The sequence below is a fragment of the Prunus avium genome, chromosome 6 (assembly GCF_965620075.1).
Source record: "Prunus avium chromosome 6, drPruAviu1.hap1.1, whole genome shotgun sequence".
NCBI classification, from domain to species: domain Eukaryota; kingdom Viridiplantae; phylum Streptophyta; class Magnoliopsida; order Rosales; family Rosaceae; genus Prunus; species Prunus avium.
In genome coordinates, this window is record NC_142289.1 from 31,228,863 (window position 1) to 31,252,350 (window position 23,488).

Genomic DNA, 23,488 nt, shown 5'->3' on the forward strand with positions numbered 1-23,488 from the left:
CCCAAAAATAAAACCGTGAGGGCAGAGAGGGGGGCCCAAAGCGGACAATATCGTGCTAGGGAAGTCGGGTTGTGACAAATGGTATCAGAGCCGGACCTCGACCGGAAGTGTGCCAGCGAGGACGCTGGGCCCCAAGGGGGGTGGATTGTAAGACCCGTGTCTTGGGGAAACAAAAACGGTGAGCAATCCCACATCACTCGGGGAGGGAAAGGTGAAGTGCTTTAAATGTGTGGGCACTTCTCTTCCTAGCATGAGGCTTTTTGGGAACTCATTGGCTTCGGAGTCATAGGAACTCCGAAGTTAAGCGAGTTGGGGGCCAGAGCAATCCTAGGATGGGTGACCCACTGGGAAGTTGCTTGTGAGCTCCCAAAAATAAAACCGTGAGGGTAGAGAGGGGGCCCAAAGCGGACAATATCGTGCTAGGGGAGTTGGGTCGTGACACTTATAATGAGTTAGCATCGATCTTCTCCCCTGCAAATCTGTCAGCTGCTGCATGTAGGGAGCACATGCAATTTTTGAATCCAACAAGTTTTCCCTTTTCATGTTGGCTTTCTCCGTCACATAAGTTATAGAGATTTGATCGATCAGTGGATCCAATGACGTGGAACACTAGGAAAGATGTGTATATAAATAGGCATATATACACACAATGCTATGAACACCCTTCACTTGAGAAAGTTTCACCCTCATTTGATCAGTCAAACACTACTTTAACTTCCTCTGCTAGTTTGCTAGCTACACTTGCAACCATCATGTCGTCTTCTCATGAGAAAGGAGGTGCCAACACAAGGAGGAGGGGAAGGATCATCTTCAGGCACCAAAAGAGATCCAAATTGTCTGTATGTCATAAAAAGGAAGCCTGGTGGTGGTGGTGTAGACACCATTTTCGCTGGTGGTGGTATAGACACCATTTTCGCAAAAGTGGATCCTGCTGAATTTGATGGACTAGAGGCTCTTTATGCCGAGGTCGTGCGCTGGGTGGAGTCTGCATATACCATGGGGAAGGGGCGTGTAAGCGTATCCTTGGAGAAAACCTTGGAGAAAACATATGAAGAGGCTCCGTTTTATAACGACGACTTCAGTCGTGGAATGCTGAAAATTATCTGCAAGTCTGCATTAGAGGATCATGATCCACGGGACGATGACTACTAACTACGAGTCTGATGGTGCCGCTCCTTGTGCGTAGAGCTGCTGCTGTGCGTGTTAACTGATGCAAACGTTGGTGCATGTCGAATAATTAGTAGTAATTGTGTGTTTATTAATTTCAATCAAACCAAAGCCCTCTTGAGGTATCTAGGTAGCCAGCTCTATCTAGTCTAGATATATTTTCAAGAGAGCCCTCCCTACCCCCCTGCAACCTTTGTGGGATTTAGCTAGATCCGCACGTTTAGGAATCAGGAATTAGTAGGGGTATAATTAGTACGTACGTAGTTAGTTGAAAGTTGAAACATGGCATTGGCTTTTGTATGAGTTTGCATTATGAAATCCTAGTTTGTTTCCTTTAATTTCCAAGTCTCTTCTTGCTTTCTCTGATGTCCATGTATAGTTACTTGCTTTTTTTGTTCAGATCTGATGCGCATAAACCCTATATATTATATAGAAATACTCCCAAACATTATGCCTTATTATGAACAAAGTGATGTATTCTCCATCCAAGGTTTGATGAGAAATCTCATGAATGACTTGTGCTGGATATCCAACTTCGAATGTGTAAAAGTGACACACTTGTGAAAAATTGCATCTAATAAACCAATCATACTTGTAAACATAGACAAACAACAAAGGAAAACTTAACTTAGAAAATGCAATATTCAACCTTCTTGTCAAATGCAATCAATTAATTTATGTCATCTTCTTCATTTAGTTTTCAGCTAGTATTTGCAAATTGCATATTCTTTTTCTTAACGTAAACAGGGAATTTTTTTGAAATGTCACATGTACTTTAAAAAAAATATAAAAGAAATAAGAGAAACGGTACCTTTAATTTTTCAAAAATCATGTGCCATGCACATGCCACATCCTCTTAAGGGTATTTCAATAATTTAACTAATTTTATTTTTGCTCAGGCAAATAATTTACCTAACGTAAATGTAAAAGGCACTACAAGAAAAAACCTTTTCTACGACCAAATTTTTGGCGACCAACGTCCCAATAAAGTTATTAGCGATGAAATTAATTTCGTCACCAAACGTTTTGTGAGAGTTTGGCATGTCACGACCAGATGCAAATTTCGGTCGCTCTTTTTTCAAATTTGCCCTTTGGGTAGGGGCACTTCAGTCACTTTTTATTTGCAAAGGATTTTAGGGAAATGAGCGGCATCTTTGAGTAGAACTCGTCGATACGAGTTCATATACATGCGGCAAGCTCAATTCCAATTTAAAACGAAGAAGTTATTATCTACGGAAGTATAGTGGCACAACTGTAAATATGGTGAAGTCCCAATTTAAGTATAGACCTGATTTTTTTTTCCTGGTTCTCTCTTTCTCTTAACCGCGTCTCTCGCCCTTCGCAAAAACTAGGCCGGCATTCTTCTTGCTCCGACCTCGCCAAGCCGCGCTACTAGTCGAGAAAGGACCGCAAAGAACCGGCGATCACAAATGGTCTCATCTCATACGAGCTCAGCCACACAAGGTGCCGGCGCGAGCTAGGAAAGGGCCAAGTTTTTTTGAGTTTTCCGACAACCAAAATTGTCGATCCAGATATGATTTTCCATCCTCTCGTGGTGCTCTATCTGTTTATGTTTGTAGTTGGATCAATTTCGCGATTTGAGAGTTCGAACTAAAAACCGCCAAATTGGCCGAGTTTCGAGTCACTCAGGCCAATTTTTGGTTGAGGTCCGAGACCAAAATTTTTTCCTCTTGTTAGTTTGAACGTGTTGGTATAAGTCTTGTCCGGAGTTGTTGTGATTTTCCGTCACCGAAATTTTATCAAGCCACCCATCACTGTAGGTAGAAAGTGGCTGCAAGTGGGCCACCTTGTGCTGCCCATTATGTCCTAAGCATGACAGTATGCTCGGATTTGAAGTTGGTTACCGTTTGACTATCAAACGGATATTGCACCTATTATGCGATATCCTGGTTTGATAAGTTCAGATCGTTTGATCAGTTCTAATTTTAATTATGTTGTTCCTTGTACCTCTAGGATCGCACATGCGATTGGCTTAAATCCAACCGTATGTAAACTATTATTAAATATATATATTAATTTAATTAATTATTTTTTTTTACGTAATGACGAAACATGTTTGACAGCTATTTCAGAAAAAAGTAATTATTTCCACATGCCGAAAAAGGACATGGAAGAAGTGCCTTCTAAGTTGACATAGTCTAATGTAGCTCCAACATTATTGATATGGCTTGAATTGAGAAAAGCAGAGCCATACAAAAAGCTTTGAGCTACTTGATCCTTGAGAGAAGCTAATTGTGCTTCTAAGTTGACCACATGCAATTCAAAGCAAAAGCATATATGTTCAATCTGAACACCCAATTAGGTTTATATATATACAAGCTGAATATAAATTGATATTAACCTGTTGTTGGAGAGCAAAAATTCGCATACATATATTGGATCTTCAAGCCTGGCTTGAGCTTCATAAGCTACCGTCATCGCAGCTCCGCAACGATCGTTGAAGGGAAGATAAGATAAAAGCTTGGATACCCTGGATGAGCCAAAAACCTTATGTACGAGGCCAAAATGGGCAACATCATGTTCATTGCTGAAATGTGGTGCAAAAATGCAGCCACTCACACATTTTCTTCTCAAGTATTAACCAGGCATGGCTGCAAGAAGAAAGAGGAAGAGAGAAGATAGAACAAATATGAGAACCAGGTGATGTCATGGGAGTGGGTGGTGTGGGATTGAGTTTTTCAGTGGGTTTGGTGTGGAATCCCGCAAATTACGGAGCGGGTGACAACTCATCTCCTCTCACTTTTTTTTTCTTACGTTTTTTGTCTCGCACAAACCCCAAGCGGCCCTCGGAAATTACGGATGACGGTTGTCATGGAAAGTTGTGACGACTTTGCTGAACGCGTTGATTCAAAAAAGTCATGTCCTACTTTGCCTCATCTATAAAAGGAAACAAGGGGAAAACACAAAATCATAACTCAGGAAAAAAAACAAAAACAAAAACCCTAACTCCGCCAATTTTCTTCCTTCCCATTTCTCTCGATCTAAACCTATCTCCTCCAACTCATAAATAAAAAGGCATCTTCCTTCCCATTTTCTCTCGATCTAAACATAGCTCCCCCAACTCAGACATGGGAATAATGGGTTGTACCAGTGTGGATGCCCTACTTTGCTTCCTCAATTGAGTGGTCAAATAAATGGTTTAGATTAGTAAAATACACTACGGAATGGGCTTTACAAAGGTGTCCCTCAAATAACTTATTTGAGGGATCTCTCAATGGAAGCTCTCTCTATATATAAATATAGGGTTCATATTTGTTTTTATTAAATAGTATTGCCGAGCGGCTATACTACGGTTTTTTTACAAAAAATAGTATAGCCGTACTCGTTTTTTGTAATTTGTTTAAATGAAATAGTATAGCGGCTCGGCTATACTCGTTTTTTTTTATATACATTTTTTAAAAAGAAATTGTATAGCCGTTCGGCTATACTTGGGTTTTTCCAATTCTTTTTTTAAAAGAAATGGTATAGCCGTCCGGCTATACGCTTTTTTCCTAATTGTTTTAAAAGAAATAATATAGCCGGACGGCTATACTGGGTTTTTTTTTCCAATTTTTTCATGTTTAGAAATAGTAAAGCGAATGTACAATACTCGTATTGAACATGTACATACGTATTTTTCTTGTTTAATACACAATTTTTTATACAAAATTCACGTATTACACATAATTATCACTTCTTATTGAATACAAATAATATGTATTAAAATATTATATAGTGTAGGAACTTTTTAAGTCGTAATTTTCAAAAATTTTGCCCAAAAAAACACATACATATTTTGTTCGTATAGCCACCCGGTTACACCAAATTAATATATATAAAGTATAAACTAATGCAACTAGGGGGTCCTTTTTTCATTTTTGTTTTTATTAAATAGTATATGGTATAGCCGCTCGGCTACAGTACGGTTTTTTACAAAGAAGTAGTATAGCCGCACGGCTCTACCTGTTTTATCTAATCTTTTTAAAAAGAAATAGTATAGCCGGACGGCTATACTGGGTTTTTCCAATTTTGTCAAGTTTAGAAATAGTAAAGCAAATGTACAATACTCGTATTGCACATGTAGTATTAATACACATTTTTTTTTACAAAATTCACGTATTATATACACAATTATCACTTATTATTGAATACAAATAATATATATTAAAATATTATATAGTGGAGGAACTTTTTAAGTTGTAATTTGCCAAAATTTTGCCCAAAAAAATACATACGTATTTTATTCATATAGCCGGAGAGTCCAAGGTGCCGTTTCTTTTATCAGTGAAATCAAAAACTCAAGCACGTCTTTGGGTCCAGCCAAGCCTGACACATGAAGTCCAATGTCGTTCTTCGTTGTCATTTGCCCAACTACTTCCAACACATTATCCTTGTAGAATCGTTTTGGGCTTTCCCAGTTGTCGTTCATGGCACATTCATATGGCTTTCTCGCGCGAGTCAGTGCCTTTCCTTTTCTGTCAACCTCCTCTATCTCCTCCATCTCCATATTTTTCCACTCAACTCAATTGATAATAGCCGCCCCCGCTCTCTTCCAGTCTTTATATATATTTGCTTCTTTTTCTTTTTTTTTAGCATCACATCACATTTATACCTTGCTTAATTAATCAAGTAACACATATACTAGCTCACAGTGTTTTTTTCATTTTTGCTACGTAGTGTTAATTTTCATATATTATTTGCTCTTCACTCTGTTCAAGTGCAAGACTTTTAATTTCTGCATGTCTCATTTCCTTTTTATTTTTATTGAGGTTTCGTTTTGGCCAATAGTTTCCATCTTGTTTAACATCCTAACAAAATATTATTTTGTTTTGTGGTGTTGGTTGGGAGGATCTTTCATTTGTTCGCCAATCTTGGAGAACCATAATGGCCAGTTTAGCAGTTACAATATGTTTTTGCTGTGAAGTAGTTCCTGAGTAGTTGGTGTTCTTCAATCACTGCAGTTGATCATGCGACTCATTCATGGACTAGGCTTTGTTGGGTCGATTTGTGCACTTTTTATTTTTGTGTCCACTGGCCCAAGTTTTGCTTGTTGGTTGTTGTTGATGAGCAAGCTTTATAGTGGTACTCTTTTTCCTTAACTGGATTTTCCTCCATTTGTGGGTTTTTAAAGGCAAGGTTTTAACGAGATAACTATTGCTCCATCATTGGATTCCACTGTTGTATTGTTTTGGGCAGTAATCTTCTTTTTTCTCTTTTTGTTTCCTCGTGATTGTTTCAGGCCGCAAATCTTTTTAAGATTACGCTCTTGTTCTTGGCTTTCATGTTGGGTTTCAGATGTTTTCATCCTCTTTGTATACTCTTAAGGTGTTCTACTAAAGGCATTTTTTTAACCCAAAAAAAAAAAAAGTTACTCCTTACCTATTTTTCGCATCATGCAATATTCAATATCTATACCTACATAGTTAACCTTAGTTAATGCACATGTGAGTTAGGTCAATTGGTTAAGGGAGTGAGTCCGTCACTTTGCAACGAAGTTTGAATCTCCTCCCTATTAAAGTAATTTAGACTATCGTTTCTATTAAAAAAAAAACCTCTTAATTAATAAAATAAAGTTAAAGACTTACAATAATTTATTAAGTAAGAATAAAATTTAGAATATTGTATAAAAAATCTGTCGGAACTTTACCATCTCTATGTACTAAACCATGACATATTAATTTCCAAAAAGGAGGGTTAAGGGGTGCCATTTAATATTAAAAATGTCATAGTTAACGTAGCTTTTGAATTAGAGAGTGAAATGTTTTTGTTATAAGGTTCCTTTTGTCATACTAAATAGGCATCAAGTTTTTCTTTCTCACACTATGTAGTAAACTAATTTAGCAGCATATACAAGTTAGTACTCACAGAAGCTAAACTAAAAACACCCTGCATGAATGAGGGAAATGTAAATCTCAGAAGTTACAAATTCATGATCGAAACAGTACATCATATTGTCTTCATTTCTTTATTTAGCTTAAGTACGTACTATCATCAATCCTAGCCCTAATTAGGCCATGGACCAAGTAACGTCTACAACTCCCAAATCTTGGTTTAGTTGCAAAGCCACACAGCCGCAAAGCCACCAACAATATATTGTTCCTACATGGCAGTTGCCCTGCATGCTCTACATCACATCCATTACGTGAATCACATTCGTCCACCACTCTCGTTATCACATTCTTCCCATTAAAGAAGTTGAGGTTCCACCCCAAAACCAATTGGCAATGGGGGAGTAGCCCAACTCCTTATAAGTCCATACTAGATTTCTCAACTTTCCAATGTGGGACTTTTACCTTCACATTCTCACAGTCCCAACATTAGGATCGTCGTTGCACTTGCCCTTGATGCATATAAGCTGACCGGTACAGTCATTGAGGGTTTTGCATGGACCATTGCAGGAGGAGATGGTGGTTGACGAGAGAGGGAGGGAGATAAGATTGAAGACGATGAGGTAAAGAGAAAACCATATTGACATCAAACTTGCCATTTGAAAAGGATTTTTCGCAATAGTATTAGTAACTAGTCGTAGTGAGAGTGGTTGGAGAAGGAGATTAGCATGCACTTTTATAGTGTACTAAAGGTGTTGCGTCTACCCAAGTGCAAGTAGTCACATGTAGTAATAATCTTGGAAGTCCAAGTATCGTATCCCCAAGGAGTAGGTAGGCAAATGTCTGCACACAAAGAAATAATTAAAAGTACTAAAATAAAAGTGACAAGCAAAATGGACAAGTAATTTGATTTGATTGTTGTAGAGATTAAGTTTAAAAATGAAATATCAATAATGGAAATGCTAAGGCATCAAGGTTCAATTCTTTAAGCAAAATATGTTTCACGCTCTTTAATCCAAATTAAACTCGATTAAAATTATCATTGAGAAACTTTAACCGGAAGATAATGAAATTAAAACCAATTTACTTTTTCAATGTTATCTTTTATTAATGATTGTTCAGAAAATGGAGTTGCTTAATATCTAATCTTTTAATTTAAAAGCATGCTGAGTCAGTTCTTACCAATGAGAAAAATATAATTGAACTCATGAAAAGATAGTACCACTTAACACTAATTAAAATAAAAGGATATGAAAATATTGAACAACCAAAAATAAAAGAATTTAGCAATTCATACCGTATATTGGATAAAATAACAATTCACAAACTTACTCAAAGGACATTCCCTTTAGCCTTAGCTAGAGTTCTAGCAACTCATTACAAAGGAAAACATAACTAAATTTTTGAATGAAATGGATAAAGAAATCTGTCGTCGAGATGCCCTTGCCGAATAAGTTGATGGGTGATTTATAGTAGTCAATGAGGTGAGTGGGAAGTTAATACATTCGTGGTGGGTAATGAAGGGTTTAAGTGAGGGATTAATTGGATTAAACATGTGATGATGGTGGAGAGTTGGTGGAAAAGAAATAACAGTGAGGTAGTGGGCGTTAAATGGCTATGAATGACATGAAATAGGCTCTTTAGCTTCAACGGTTTTGTCTTCTCTTTTCCTTCTTTATAATCACAATAATCCCACAATCAATTCTTCAATAAAATCCACCAACAATTCTCTTTACATCTAGCTTGAACTTGGACAAATGTATGTTCATCTTTTGGCTTTCCAACTTCCTACAATAGATAAATTTACCTAATAAGTTCACCAAATTAATATAGAAAATTCATAAATCCAATTGGTGAGAATAAAATGTAACAACAAGTGAAATTATGTTTATTAAGCCAAAATTATATCATAAAGTCCCCAAAATAATATTAAAAAGATGTAATTTGAGACTCTCATCAAAATGCAACTTCTATTTTTCATCAAAAAAAAAAGAAAAAGAAAAAGGTGACTTCCATATTGTTTCCTTTTGGCCTTTGAGGAGGAACTTTCCTAGACTCCCCACAAGGAGAAATTTTTGTTTATAACTTTAATACCGTGGTGTTATTACTTTACCTCGGGCATGTTTTGTTGTGTTGTTACGATTATACTGAAAATTTTATTCGATTAGGAGAATATCATTAAACATTAATTTTGTTTAGTTTTTCGCGTTTAAGGAGAAATTTTTGTAGACTTCTCGTAGATACGTATGTATGTTAGCCTACTATAATGTCATCATGCATACTTTATTTTGTTTTTTTTAGTACAAGCGACAATCTAAACTATAAGGAGGAAAGAGTTTCTCATACGCACACTATTAAGATGCCATGAAGATTCGAATTTAAGATCACTAATTAAACCCAGTCGCTCCCCATCGGCTCAATTTGTTTCTCACATTTAGGGATTAATATTCCTAGTCTACTCCCAACAAACTGTTGGTATGTAATAAAGAAAAGAGGAATGCTAATGATGAAAAGCGACTATGATCAATTAAAGGAAATGTTTAGTCAAAAGAAGCAACGAGACTTGAAGTCTCCTCTAGTGGCATGTCCACCAACTTTGCGGGCATATATTCAAGAGCCATTAAAAAAACATATATTCCAGCCCAGTGGCCGGCGGAGATGGAGAGGTAATATATTAATGAAACTGAAGGAAAGATAACACAAAAGTACTCGCCAATATTATCGACGGATGAGTGGGGGATTGAGACAAAGGAGATTGCATAAATATGCCTATGTACAGTACAGGTGTCAAATATTAAGAAAGGTCGTGAGCATATGCCTTGGGTTAAAGTGGTGAGCAAAAGTAATTTCTACCTTTATTAAAGAACTGGTCAGCAATATAATTAATAAACGTGGCACAAATAGCTTATTGTTAAACCAATATAGTAAGTTACCACAGCTAAGGTAGTCAGTCAAATGTGTTCAAATAGCATATTGCCATAAATATAATTCATATATATGACAGCTCCAAAAGTTAATACAACCAGGATAGAAAATGTAATCCATAAATTACAAACTCATGATCCAATCCGAATGTTGTTTCTTGGTGGAAACGTATCATTATCATATGTATAGACTTATTGTCCTTAATTTATTCATTAATTTAGGTTAATATGTAGCTAGCTAGGCCATTGACCAAGTAACAGGAACAACGCCCAAATCTTGGTTCAGTCCCAAAGCATCCCATACAGCCGCAGACCCATCAACAATATTGTTCCTACACGGCGGCTGACCTGCATGCTCTGCATCACATCCAGCACGTGAATCGCATTCATCCACCACTTTGGCCGTCACACTCTTCCCATTGCTTGCCTTAATGCTTATCATCTTCCCGCACCTCGACTTATTATCAAACCACCCAGTAGAAAGTGCCACAACCCTCTCACTATTTGCATGGTATTTTTCGTCACAATATGACGGGCCACCACCGTCCCCGCCTTCGCTGAAATCGTTGAGGGTGAGGCTGGCTTTAGTGGATGATGTCACGGGCGGGGAGCATGTGTATTTAGGGTATGATTTTCCCTGGCAAACTAGAGTTCCCGATGGTTGACAATTATTCGTGGTAGGAGGTGGCGATGATGAGCCTCCCCCTCCCCCGCATTCGTTAGACCCAATATCAGGGTCGTCATTGCACTTGCCGTTGATGCAAATGAGCTGGCCCGCGCAATCGTTGAGGGTTTTGCAAGCGCCGTTGCAGGAGGAGATGGCGGTTGATAGGAGAGGTAAGGTGATTATATTGATCAAGATGAGGGAAAGAGAAACCAACAACACTGAAGTGCTTGCCATTTTAAGAACAAAGATTTTGGAACATTAACGAGTTGGGTGTGTGAGACAAAAGGAGATTGCATCTCATACTTACAGGGATGAGTTATATAATAATTGAAAGGACTATCAGATTACCAAAGCCGCCTCAAATTATTACAAATTTGAATGGGGTTTGCCCAATTGTCAAGGCGCTACACAAATAACTAGTTGACCATTCATTTGAAGCTCAACTTGCCTATAGGAAAAGGCAACGCCCATGCTGATGGGTTAAGCCAAAGTCGCTATTTGACTGCAACACGGCTACTTGCCTATTTCGCAGAAGTTTCTCCTCCATTCTTACATGTTTTGATTGAGGATTTAAGTCTATAGCTCCACCGAACCCTGTAATGACTTTAAGACTTTAGATTGCACTTATGTAATGGAAGACTATAATTAAGTTTTGGTGATTCTTATTATTGGTTCAAAGGTTAATGACGTATGTGGTTTACTCAATTTGGGCTACTTGTATAGAATAAAGTAGAGTGCCTCTCATTTGTACATGTCCAATGAGGAATAAGATTATGTAGGCTTCTTCTGGAAGTTCCTTTCTTGTAATAATAATAGGGTAATTTTCACTTTACGTTTACCAACTTTTAGAATTCGATACATCAAATTTTTTCCGTCTCAGTCGCGTGCACAAACTGTCTTCTCGTTAATAAGTTTGTTAACTGCTGACATGGTAATAAATATGCCACATAGACCCACTCATATGGTGCCACGTGGTCCACATATATTACTAAATAAATAAATAAGACAAAATTATTAAATAAATACATTAATTTTTATAAAAACTTAAAATTAAAAAATAATAATAATCCATCTCTCGCGCTGTCTCGCGTCAACACCCCCCGCCCCAAATTCTCTGCATCCCAGGCCGAGCCCCATGGTTGCCAACACCTTCCTCCTTCTCTCTTCCCTTGTCTCTCTTAGACAGTGGGTTGCTACAGCACCTTCCTCTTCTCTCTTCCTCCATTGACAATTATGGCCTTCAAATCATACTGTCAAGTAGCACAAATCAACAGTCTGCCAAATCGAGAAGAACCAACTGCGAATGTTCGTTTGTTGAAAGAGCTCAATAGTGAAGCTCTTCTAATCACTCACAATCAGCTCTAACTCTGAGTCAAGGCAATTCAGACCGAGACATAAAATTTTGGGAATTTGGGTTTTGAATTTTCTTCAATGTTAGTCCAAGACCGTCCAGGACCCAAATCTCCAAAGTACTCTCACTCTTCTCAGGTTCGACAGTGGGGTGGGTTGGTGATGGTTGGGAGGGGCGACAGTGCAGCTGGAGTGTAGTGATGGGGGAAGGGGTTGCACATGAGAGAGAGAGAGAGAGAGAGAGAGAGAGAGAGAGAGATGGGCGGTTATGAGAGGGTAGAGGGGGTGAGTAGCGGTGAGGAGATGGGTGCTAGGGTTTGGGGAAGAGGATGAGAGATGTATTGTTATATATATTTTAAATTTTAAACTTTTTTATAATTAATGTATTTATTTAATAATATATGTGGACAAATGAGTGGGTCTACTTGGCATATTTATTTTCATGTCATCAGCTAACACATTTGTTAATGGACAAACTGACGGTATCTATGAAATTGATAAGAAAATCAACTTTGTGTATTCGACTAAGACGAAAAAAATTTGATATATCGAACTTTAAAAGTCGGTAAACTTTACCGTAGTAAAGTAAAAATTTCCCACAATAATAAGGGTTATTTACTCAAATGGTTCTCAAACTTATACCCGAGTTACATTTTGGTCCCTCAATTAAATTATTTGTTTAAATGGTCCACCAACTCTTTATTAATCGGCGCATTGGTACTACCCATTACATTCTGTCAATATTGCCATCAAATATAAGCCAGTATCTTAACCAAAAAAATAAATAAAAATACACAATTTCATACATTGGCAACACCAATATGCATAGTCAAAGGAATTTCATGTTTGTATATGGTGTCAAAGACTGTCCCAACACCAATAACCCACAATAAGGGTAAAGTCGTTAGCTCTAACTGTCCAATTTTATTTTTTTTCATTGATTTGTCTCCAAAAAAGAACCGTTTTTCTAAATGAAATTCCTTTCGTGAATAATATGGCTCTAATTCCATTTTTTTTCTTGTGTTTATAACTAGCGTGGTTTATACTAATGTATACTTTTATTTATATAAAGCCTATAGAAATCGTAAGTAAAAAAAATATCATTGAATTTTAAACTAATAACTTTAGCTAGCCCACCCGCTGATAAATTCCTAATTCCGCCCTTGTTTCTTTTGTAAAATATTTAGGATGAATTTATGAATTTATCCTCATTTTTTACAAAAAATTTAACCGAGTTGACAGAGAGACGAACGATGCAACACAATACCTAATTGGGGGGACCTCTAAAACTATTTTTGGAGTTGAGTGACCAAAATGTAACTATGGGGTATAGTTCAGGGACCATTGCAACAATTAAGCCTTGTTTTTTATTTATTCTTTTATAGTTTTTAATAAATTTAAAAAATAAAGAAAAATTTGTATTAATTTTTAATCATATATTTTTATTTTTTTAGTTGTCAAAAGTCTTATTTACCCCCACAAATGCAGCATGTGCTACTCACATGACTAAATTTAACAGAAAATGTAACGGTAGAACCAATGTGCAGATTAATTAGTGGATCATTTGAATGAATAATTTAGGTGATGGATCAAAATGCTCTCTCATTTATACCTAGGTCAAATTCAAGACTGATTTCTTCAAGAGTATGGTTTCTTGAAGAAATTGGTCATTCTCCTTTGAATCCAAATTTTGGTTTTAGTTTGAGTTAGAGCTTACAAGCTAGTGTAATGGGATGAAAGAGCTAGAGAAGGAGCTGCCATTGCCATGAAGAACTGAGCTTGAAGCTTTGCTAAGTTGGAGAAGAAGATTGCACAAAGGAGGTATAGTTCATCTTCCTAAATAGATCTAGGTTTTTCTTGAGCTTGCTTGTGTTCCTTTGTAAGAATCTTTTTCTACTTAGTGGATTGCCTGGTCGGTTGATGACCCCCAATTTTTCCCAATGGTGGGTTTCTGGGTGAACAAATTTCTAGTTTGCATATATGAATTTTCTGGGTTTGTATTCTTGACAGTTGACTAGTCATCACATGTATTTCTGAGTTTGTGTTCTTGACAGTTGACTAGTCATCACATGTATTTCTGGGTTCGTGTTCTTGCAGTTGACTAGTCATCTTTTTCTGATGTCTGATGTTTACTTGATTATGATGCTTTCACACACTTTCACCATAATTGTTGCTAGCACAAGGGATGCCTAGATTGACGGGTCCTTCTGAGTGCCTAGGTTGTCACTAGTAATTCTCTAGGCTTCCAAGTACATATTGATATGCTATGTGTATGTTCTTAGATGTGATTATTCATGTCTGACAGTTGACTAGTCATAAGAGTATTGGTCAAGGTCTAAAGTGTGTGAAGTTTGTTGTGTTTTTGTTTTAGTGTCATTTAATTTACCCCTCGTCACCTAAGTGTCAATTTTCAAATGAGCAGTTCAGATCATAAGATGGCATGGTGGAATGGACGTAAATGAATGATTATTGCTTAAGACCTCCTGGTATACTCTATATATACTAAATTTCATATAATTTCTCTCGATAATATGTCGTTATTTTCTTCAGTATTTATATATGTTTTAAGATCATATATATATTTCCACTAATATCGATATATATATTTAACATTCTTACTATTCTCCTAAACCTTAATATATAAACCGTCATTATTAGGACCTAATATATTTTCATTAACATCGATATCTGACACCTTCTATCCAGAGCATACAGCTAGGCATGGGAAATCTCGTATATGAGTTCAACGGGGTAATTTTCCATGAGATGACGGCGGAGCTCCTAGTGGGTTAATAGAGGGCATTGCAGACTTTGTGAGGTTGAACTTCAATAGCTACAATAGCAGACTGTATGAGAAGAAATATAGTGATGGTACAATAGCTACACAAACTGCTCCAACTGTTCATTTATTTGGTTCATCTTCATCTAGTAGTGCAGCTGTTTTTGGTATGCTTGCTAGCAAAGGAAAACAAAAGAGTGTAATGAGTTCTCGTACTGAAGTTTTTAAGTATTTGGATACTGCATTTGTTGAATTTATGACTGAGGAAGAAAGAAATAATTTCAATATTTTGGATTGGTGGAAAGCACATGAAAAGAACTTTCCTGTGCTTTCCATTATGGCACGTGATGTACTAGCAACTCCGGTGTCCACAGTAGCTTCGGAGTCTGCTTTTAGTGCAGGTGGTCGTGTGCTGGACGAAAAGAGGACGAGGCTTACTCCTCAAATATGCGAGGCACTTATGTGTTTTAAGGATTGGGAAGATGCTGATTTTCGAACTCAAAGTTTTGTAGATGAAGATCTCTCATATTTTGAAGATGACAGCACAAGTTCCCTTAATGAAGAAAGTTAGTTGAGATTAATTTTGGACAAGTATTTGATTGACTGCATTGGTGTCCTAGATTAATTTTGTTTTCCATTTTGTGTAATTTGGGAGGACAATGGTACTCTTTTTCCTTGATCTGATTTTCCTCCTTTGGGGGTTTTTTAAGGCAAGGTTTTAATGAGGCTATTTTTTTGCCCTCCAAACTTTCATATTGTTTAGGTGTTTGATTGATTAATGTTTTTAAATAGTTCATCATTCCTTGCTTCTAATTATATTTTTTATGTTTATAATATGAATTATGTAGTGGAAAAAAATTCAAGGGAAAAAAAAATTCAAATTAAATGGGTTGGTTCTTGGGCCCGAGTATGGCACGAGCACGGGCACGGCACGAGCACGAGCACGGGCACGGCACAAGCACGAGCACGGGCACGGCACGAGCCCGGCCCGGCCCGTTTCAATTTGGACATGGGCTTTGGGCCGGGCTGGGATTTATGATTTTACTAAATGGGCTGGCACGGCACGGCCCGCTAAGTTAACTGGGCCGGCCCGGCACGGCACGAAAATATTAAAAGCACGAGTTTAAATGGGACGGGCCGGCCCGGCACGGCCCGTTTGACACCTCTAGGTTGAAGTCAGGCTATGCCCCTGGTCATTGGGTAAAAAATGGTGAGGGTAATCGTTGGGACCAAGGTTATGATGTAACTGCACGTTTCCTAGACTACTGCGAGAGTGTTAAATGCAATATACAAGAAGTACTTTCCATGCCCTATCATGGAGTATGTAGAAGTTTTCATCGGAGTTTTATTAAAAATTGATAAAAAATAACCATAAAGTTACAAACCGCTACACAATTGGCCCCTAGCTCCATCCATATAGCTATCAAGTAGCCTCCGAAACGCTCTCAAACCCAAACCCTATAGCCTCCCTTCAGGGCCGCAACAAGGGGGAGTTAGTCTCTACCCCTCCTCTCTTCTCCTCTTTTCCTGTCCCCCGTTATTTCTCCTCTTCCCTCTTCTCTATCTCTCTCCGAATTTCTGGGGATTTTTGTTTGTTGTTTTAGGTTCTTGGGTTGCAATAGTTTCGGTGGTATTAACCATGTCCCCACTGCAATGGCAACGACTATAGTAGCGACGGAGGTTGTGATGGATGTGAGCTCTGTCATGCCCACGACCCGGGGGGGAGAAATCATGTGGCCGATGCGTGATAATAAAACGTAAAATAAAAGGGCAAAAAAATTGGTTAAAATAAACTTCTTTATTAAAAATAGCTCCAAAATCTTATAACTGTACCAACAATAAAGGGTTAATTACTCAAATGGTCCTCAAATTTGTACTCAATTTACATTTTGGTCCCTAAACTAAATTATTCGTTCAAATGGTTCATCAACTCTATATTATTTGGTCCATTGGTCCCAATGTCTAATTTTCTGTTAGATTTAACAAAATTTTAGGGTAAATACGCATTTTCATAATTAACAAATAAAAATAGGGTTAAAATAAATACAAAATTAGAAGAAAAAAATTGAAGAAAAAGAGAAAAAAAAAATCATGAGACCCAAACCTAGTGCCCCCTCGCTTCGATTTCTTCTCCACCATTCCCCCACAGACCTCTCCCTCCTTCTGTTTTCCCCCTCTCCTCTCTGCTCTCCACCTCTTTCTCTCTCATCCCTTCTCTCTCAATTACCAAAACATCAATTAAAAAGCATTGAAAAAACCTAACCAGCCCACTCCTAACCCATCCCCGACTAGCTACCACCCTTTCCACCCCACCACCATACAAACCATGAAGACCCACCCCATCTCTTTCAACTCATTTGGTAAACTATTACCATCAACAAGATCAAAACTACAACATCATGAAAAAAAATTAAAACAGTAATGGAGTGGGGATTTTTGGGTGTCTTGAGGATATTTTTTGGTGAATGAAAGGTGGTTGTTGGGTAGGGAGGAGGGTGGTGGGTGGTTGTCTCTCAAAAACGAAGGGAAATCAAGGGGGAGAGGGAGAGGGGTGGTTGTTGAGTTGGGGTTCTAGGTTCGTTGGGAGGGGGTCTGTGGAAGATTTTTTTCTTTCTCTTTTTCTGTAGTTGCTGGCTCAGGTGAAGGGTGGGGAGGAGCTGGGGTTTTGGGTTCACCGGGCCTAGGGTGGAGGGTGGTTGTGGGATGGGTTTGGGTGGAGGGTGGTGGTCATGGGGGAATGGAGAGAGAGAGAGAGAGAGAGAGAGAGAGAGAGAGAGAGAGAGAGAGTGTGTGTCACGACCCGATTCGAAAATAAAGAATATTCCCGAATCATGGCGTGAGTCATACCATAGTCATAAGAATAAAATCCTACAACCATGATATGATGAGAAATAGAGCCACAAAAAAAAAATACAAATTTACTTAACATTACAAAATCAGAGTCGCAGTAGCTTGTAGTTAACTACACACTAAGATCTTTAACAAACGGTTGACTACTTACAAATATTAATTACACAAATCAACAATAAAAGCCCAGCAGCTTAGTTGAACTCGCTTCCTCAAACTTCTTCTTTAATCCTGCACAATCTATTAGGGTATGAGCATTCTAATGCCCAGTAGAGTACCGTCAAACCCCTCAAAGTCAGCTATCACAGTTAATCAAAGTGTCATGCATCAAACAACACAAGATATACAAATTATGCAATCATACTAGATAAATAAATTTGCATATGCGGTGATGTCATGAACTCACTCCCTTCTAATCCCACTAATTCATATCCTAGGGCAACAAGCCTGCATGTCCCATACCATGCGTTTTACCACTGTGGCTCCGAATACCCTAAAATATGAACTAGCGCCCATCCGTCCCTTAACCCATTTTTCTTTTGTTTACGAATTTCTCAACTTTCACTTATCATTAGAGGCCCTGCTCCCGTCACTTTAATATATTCAAGCTCTACTCCCATCACTTGAATATATTCCACATTTTATTCAGATATATCTAAAGCCTTCTCCCACCCCTTAGATATATCTCAAACGATACACACACGCACACTCCAAACACCACTGTATTTCTGATGCATATGTAGTGCAGCACAAACATCATTTATTTCTGCTGAATAATGCCACAGATAATAACAATAATATATCAGGCTTAATCACATGCATAATAACATTCACTCAATGTCAAATAATATCCACGAAGAAACATCAACAATAATATTCACATAACATCAAATAGTATTCACCGAGCAACACAACAACAATATTTATAGTACTATATATATAATCACCAAGATTAAAAGTGACATAGCCCAATCATCGGGAATCAGGAAACCCTACCTCAAGTCCAGCTAGCTTAACCTTGTGCGGTTTCGTCCTCGAAAGTACGCAGAGTAGAACACCTAGTTAAGATAATTTACTGATTAAAATTTATTGGAAATAAGGAAACAAATTTGAGTGTCCTACTAGCTCACGTAGACCTAAAACCCCACAAAACACTTGACAAGTTTTTTGACCCGATTGTTACTCCCTTAACCTCACATCCAAGCAAGCATAGAACCAAGCGTTAAGGAAAAACTAATCTATTCCCCTCCTATAATAGTTCTACTCTTTGGGGATGTTTAAAATCATGTGGTTCGGCTCTAGACTCATAAAGAAAATTTAAAACATCAATTTAAAACTAAAATTTCAGTTTTGCTAAACATTTGGGTTGGAACACGTTAACTTTGAAAATTCACTAAATATTGAGTTTAAATCAAAATAATGTAAAACTTTCCAGATCACAACAAGACATAGAAACATTAAAGATGTCAAAATTTGATAAAAATTAGGGTTAAGGAAGCATGTCAAAATAGAAACCAAAACAGACTAGGTTGCGTAACGTTCTTTTTTTTTTCTTCAGGTTTGTACACTTTATTTTGAAAAATCACCAAAATTACAATTTACAAGCAAACTGGATAAAACTTTCCAGATCTGAAGAAAATACGAGAAAGTAAAACATACTAAAATTTCATGAAAATCCAAGTTTAGGAAGTTTTCAAACACTTACTTCAAAACAGGGTATGCAGCAGAATCGAAACAATTCCAGCAGGATAGTCTCTACTTTGAAATTTCACAAAAAATCAATTTAAATTCAAATGGCACAAAACCAACTTTGAAATAACCCTTGAGATATTTATTTTGATGTAACAAAATCTCAAAATGAAATTGGAACAAAAATCACATCAAAATAATCTAGAACTTCACAAAAACACACTTTGAAAGATATATATATACTTGAGGCATTCTAACCACACTTGGTTTAAAACTAGTACTTAAAGAGACAATTAAAAGATGAGCTTCAAGCCTTCAAGAACCATTTACTTGAGATGATAGTGGCTAATTTGAGCAATTGAATGATAAGGAACAAGCCATTTGAGAGAAAGTACACATATCTATAACAAGAGATTCAACATAATCAATTGAACAAGTTTTGTTCATACCAATTTTTAGAGAGTTATAATGATTGCGTTTGGATGATCTTAGGATATGTTATAAAGGGGAGAATTTGGAGTAACTATCATGAAGAAACCATAGTGTTTTGAGCTTTTGAAATGAGTGTTTTGGACTGAAAACGAGGAAAGGACCTAAGGTTGAAGACTATAAACAAGTTCCACTCTAAACATTCCCAAAGTGGCTAGAGAAGTCCGATCAATCTGAAATTTTGATATGTTATAATAGACAGCATTTCAAACAACTTTGATGAAGGAACCAAAGTCATTTGAATACAGGAAATCACAGAAACAACTGAAACCGAGCATACTGCTGTGAAATCAGGAAATGATAAACTCATTGTGATCATACCAACGTTTCAGAGCCTATACTAATCGGATTGAGCTGAAATTTGAGTATGTTATAGGAATCATGGAAATGAACAACTTTTATGAAGGAAGTTTTCTCATTTGAGCTTCCGAAATATGAGTTCTCAGCAGCTTCAAGAAAGTGACGAATTTTGGATTTTGGAGAGGAACAAAAGAAAAATGAGGATGAAGATAAGTGAATGAGGAAGAAAGGATGATACAATGAATGATGAGGATAAGAGTGAATTTATGATTGAAAAGCCTTAGGCTAGGTGAGTCATCAAGTTAAGAAAGAGTGATGATTCAATGAATGGGGAGGAAGAGAATAATTTCAAGATTTAAGAATCTTAATTAGGCTAGGTGACTCACCACTATAGGTTTACAACTCATCCCAAAATCAGATTTTTTTGAAGACAAAGTAAGTGGGAAGGGGGGAAGAATGAAGGAGGGAAGAAATGCTAGGCTTACACGTTGCCTCCTACTTTCTCTCTACAAGGGTATTTTGGTAATCTATCACACATAGGGATGTTTTGGTCATGTTTGTCCAACTTGAAATTAAACCCCACTTAATTTAATAATCTAAATCCAAAATCTCTTGATAAAATACCCATAATCATTCTCCACCATTATATTATTTTTCATTAAAATATGAAAATCCGCCTTAAATTTTTCGGGGTATTACAGAGAGAGAGAGAGAGAGAGAGAGAGATTTTTATTTCATTTTTCAGTGTTTATTTATTTTTAACTTACGAAATGACCAATTTGCCCTCAAATTTAACGGCAACATTGACAAAATGTAACGGTAGGACCAATGGACTGAATAATATAGAGTTGATAGACCATTTGAACGAATAATTTAATTGAGGGACCAAAATGTAAATCGGGTATAAATTTGAGGACCATTTGAGTTATTAGCCCAACAAAACCTCCTTGGACTACAACGCACTGCAGCCCATCTATCCTTCAAAACTGGGCAACAACCCAAAGAAACCTCCACCAGTCCACCTGAAGAAAGAACAAAGTGAAGAAGAAGGAAAAAAAAAAAAGGAGGAAGAAGAGGAGATAGGACCTCCTCCTCCCCCAAATACGCCGCTGGGAGTTTTGGGTTCATTTGGCTAATGAATTTAAACACACAATTTAATATTTGTCACAGTGGTGTTACGCAATATCGCGTACACTTTCATTATTCGGCCATGATCCAACTAACGTCAACAACCCCTAGATCTTTGTTTAGCCCCAAAGCGTTCCACACACCCGCAGAGCCATCAACAACGTTGTTCCCACACGGAGGGAGACCCGCATGCTCCGAATCACATCGTTTCACCGAATCACACTCGTCCACCACTTTCGCAGCCACACTCCTCCCGGTAGTAGCACTACTCACCGAAATTACTATCATCCTTCCACACCTTGATCCGCCATCATACCACCCCGTGGACAGTGCGACAACCAGCTCATTGTTGTCGTGAAATTGGTTGTCGCACTCCAACCGGTCCCCGCCTTCACCACCTTGGCTGAAATCATTGAGTGTGAGATTGGCACTTGTGTAGGACGCCACCGGCGGCGAGCATGTGAATTGTGGGTACGACCGACCATTGCAAACCAGAGTTCCTGAGGGATCACAGGCGATGGTCGTTGATGGGAGAAGGAGGTAGATGATGTTGGAGATTATTGGAAGAGAAACCAACAACTTTAAACTTGCCATTTCAATTAATATAATAATATTATGGAGGGATCATTGCATGCATGCACTTATATAGTGAATGCTTAAGCTGATCAGGTCTATTTTTGTATCTTTTAGGCGTGCTGTGTTTTTGGAATTTTACTATGGCACTCGTCACAAAGTCTTTGCATGTAGTGTTGAATAAGAAGATGACATTTAATTAATCATAGTTAATTAGTAGGACCTGTATATTTTATTATTGGGTGACTCTCATATTTAAGAAGATGACAAATAATACAGTTAATTATATATGGAGTCAATTAGTTTCGGTCATCTCCAGCAATGCATGCTCCTCCAGATATATATATTGTTTCATGATTTATGTTTTGGCCGGCAAATGTCTCATCAAATCATATGTCTTTTCTTTTCGGGTGAGATTCCTTAGGGAGCATTTGGCCCCCGTATCTACATGAAATCTTAAATCTAAGCTTAGTTCATTAATGACCAGCAATACATGATTACTGGTGGTGTATAATTATGGTAAAGTATTCGTGAGACTAGCAGAGAAACATGAGGTTAACATGAGGTTTACGTTGGTGTCTTTTGCACTAAACATGTTATTGTGATATGTAGGAGCATGTAAAATGAGAACATCCAATTCAAATCCAATTAGGAATGGGACCAAAAGATTTTTAAAGCTCTTTAGCTAAGCTGGAATACTCCCAACAAAGACAACTACAAAAATATAACAAAAAGCCAAAATGGGAAAATTAATTCCATAAATTACAAATTCATGATGATCATCATGATTCAAACAATACTATACGTACTTCTTGGCATCATGGTATACCATATATATGAAACATAGTCCTTAATTATTTCATTTATTTAGATTAATTAAGTACTACTACGGTAGGGTCGTGACTTAACTAGGCCAAGGACCAAGTGACGTCCACAATCCCTAAATCTTTGTTCAATCCCAAAACATTCCACACTGCTGCAGACCCATCAACAATGTTGTTCCTACACGGCGGCAGACCTGCATGCTCTCTGTCACATCCGTTCACCGAATCACACTCGTCCACCACTTTTGCAGTCACACTCCTCCCATTGCTCGCCGTAATTCTTATTAACCTTTCACACCTCGACCCCTCGTCATACCACCCAGTGGAAAGTGCCACCACGCGCTCACTGTTGGAGTGGAATCTCCCGTCACACTCTGATGGGTCCCCACCTTCGCCACCTTCACTGAAGTCATTGAGCGTGAGTTTAGCTCTCGTGGATGACGTCACTGGCGGCGAGCATGTAAATTGGGGGAACGATTTTCCCCCGCAATTGAGAGTTCCTGAGGACTTACAATTGCCTCCTCCTCCTCCTCCTCCACCTCCACCACCACTGCATATGTGTGTCCCAACAGCGGGGTCGTCATTGCACTTGCGGTTGATGCAGGTGAGCTGACCAGCACAGTCGTTGGGGGTTTTGCACGGACCTTTGCATGAAGAGATGGCCATTGTTGGGAGAGGAAGGCTAATGATATAGATTAAGATGAGGGAAAGAGAAACCAACATTAAGACTAAAGTACTTGCCATTTGAGAAACTATTCGAAATATGAAGTAGAGGTGGGGGGTGATCTGAGGAAGGAGATTGCATTTGCTTATATACTGAACTTAAGTGGACGTCCAATATGTTCCTTTAGGCGTACGTCTAGGAGGAATGTTTGGAATGTCACTATAGTACTCGTCACAAAGTCTTGCACTTCATCTATGTG

General features: G+C 37.8%; 1 protein-coding gene, 1 long non-coding RNA gene and 3 pseudogenes across 2 annotated transcripts; all 5 read right to left on the reverse strand.

The window, feature by feature from the left end:
- Positions 1-7,174: 7,174 nt before the first annotated feature.
- Positions 7,175-7,654, reverse strand: LOC148294040 (kiwellin pseudogene; annotated as a pseudogene).
- A 2,277-nt stretch (positions 7,655-9,931) lies between these two features.
- Positions 9,932-10,882, reverse strand: LOC110755457 (kiwellin-like). The gene has a single exon (XM_021956656.2). It carries the CDS (start codon positions 10,818-10,820, stop codon positions 10,158-10,160), a length of 663 nt encoding a protein of 220 aa, XP_021812348.1. The 5' UTR covers positions 10,821-10,882; the 3' UTR covers positions 9,932-10,157.
- Positions 10,883-16,554: 5,672 nt separating this feature from the next.
- Positions 16,555-20,349, reverse strand: LOC148294041 (uncharacterized). Its single transcript, XR_015836424.1, has 3 exons — positions 19,701-20,349; positions 18,559-18,620; positions 16,555-17,802 (listed from the first exon to the last, which is right to left on the reverse strand). It is a non-coding gene; the product is annotated as an uncharacterized LOC148294041 (long non-coding RNA).
- A 564-nt stretch (positions 20,350-20,913) lies between these two features.
- On the reverse strand, positions 20,914-21,762 carry LOC110755427 (kiwellin pseudogene; annotated as a pseudogene).
- Positions 21,763-22,400: 638 nt separating this feature from the next.
- On the reverse strand, positions 22,401-23,333 carry LOC110755426 (kiwellin pseudogene; annotated as a pseudogene).
- Positions 23,334-23,488: the final 155 nt, after the last annotated feature.

What these genes read in the sequence shown, in the direction of transcription:
- LOC110755457 (XM_021956656.2), bottom strand. Translation starts at nt 10,820, where the DNA reads ATGGCAAGCACTTCAGTGTTGTTGGTTTCTCTTTCCCTCATCTTGATC.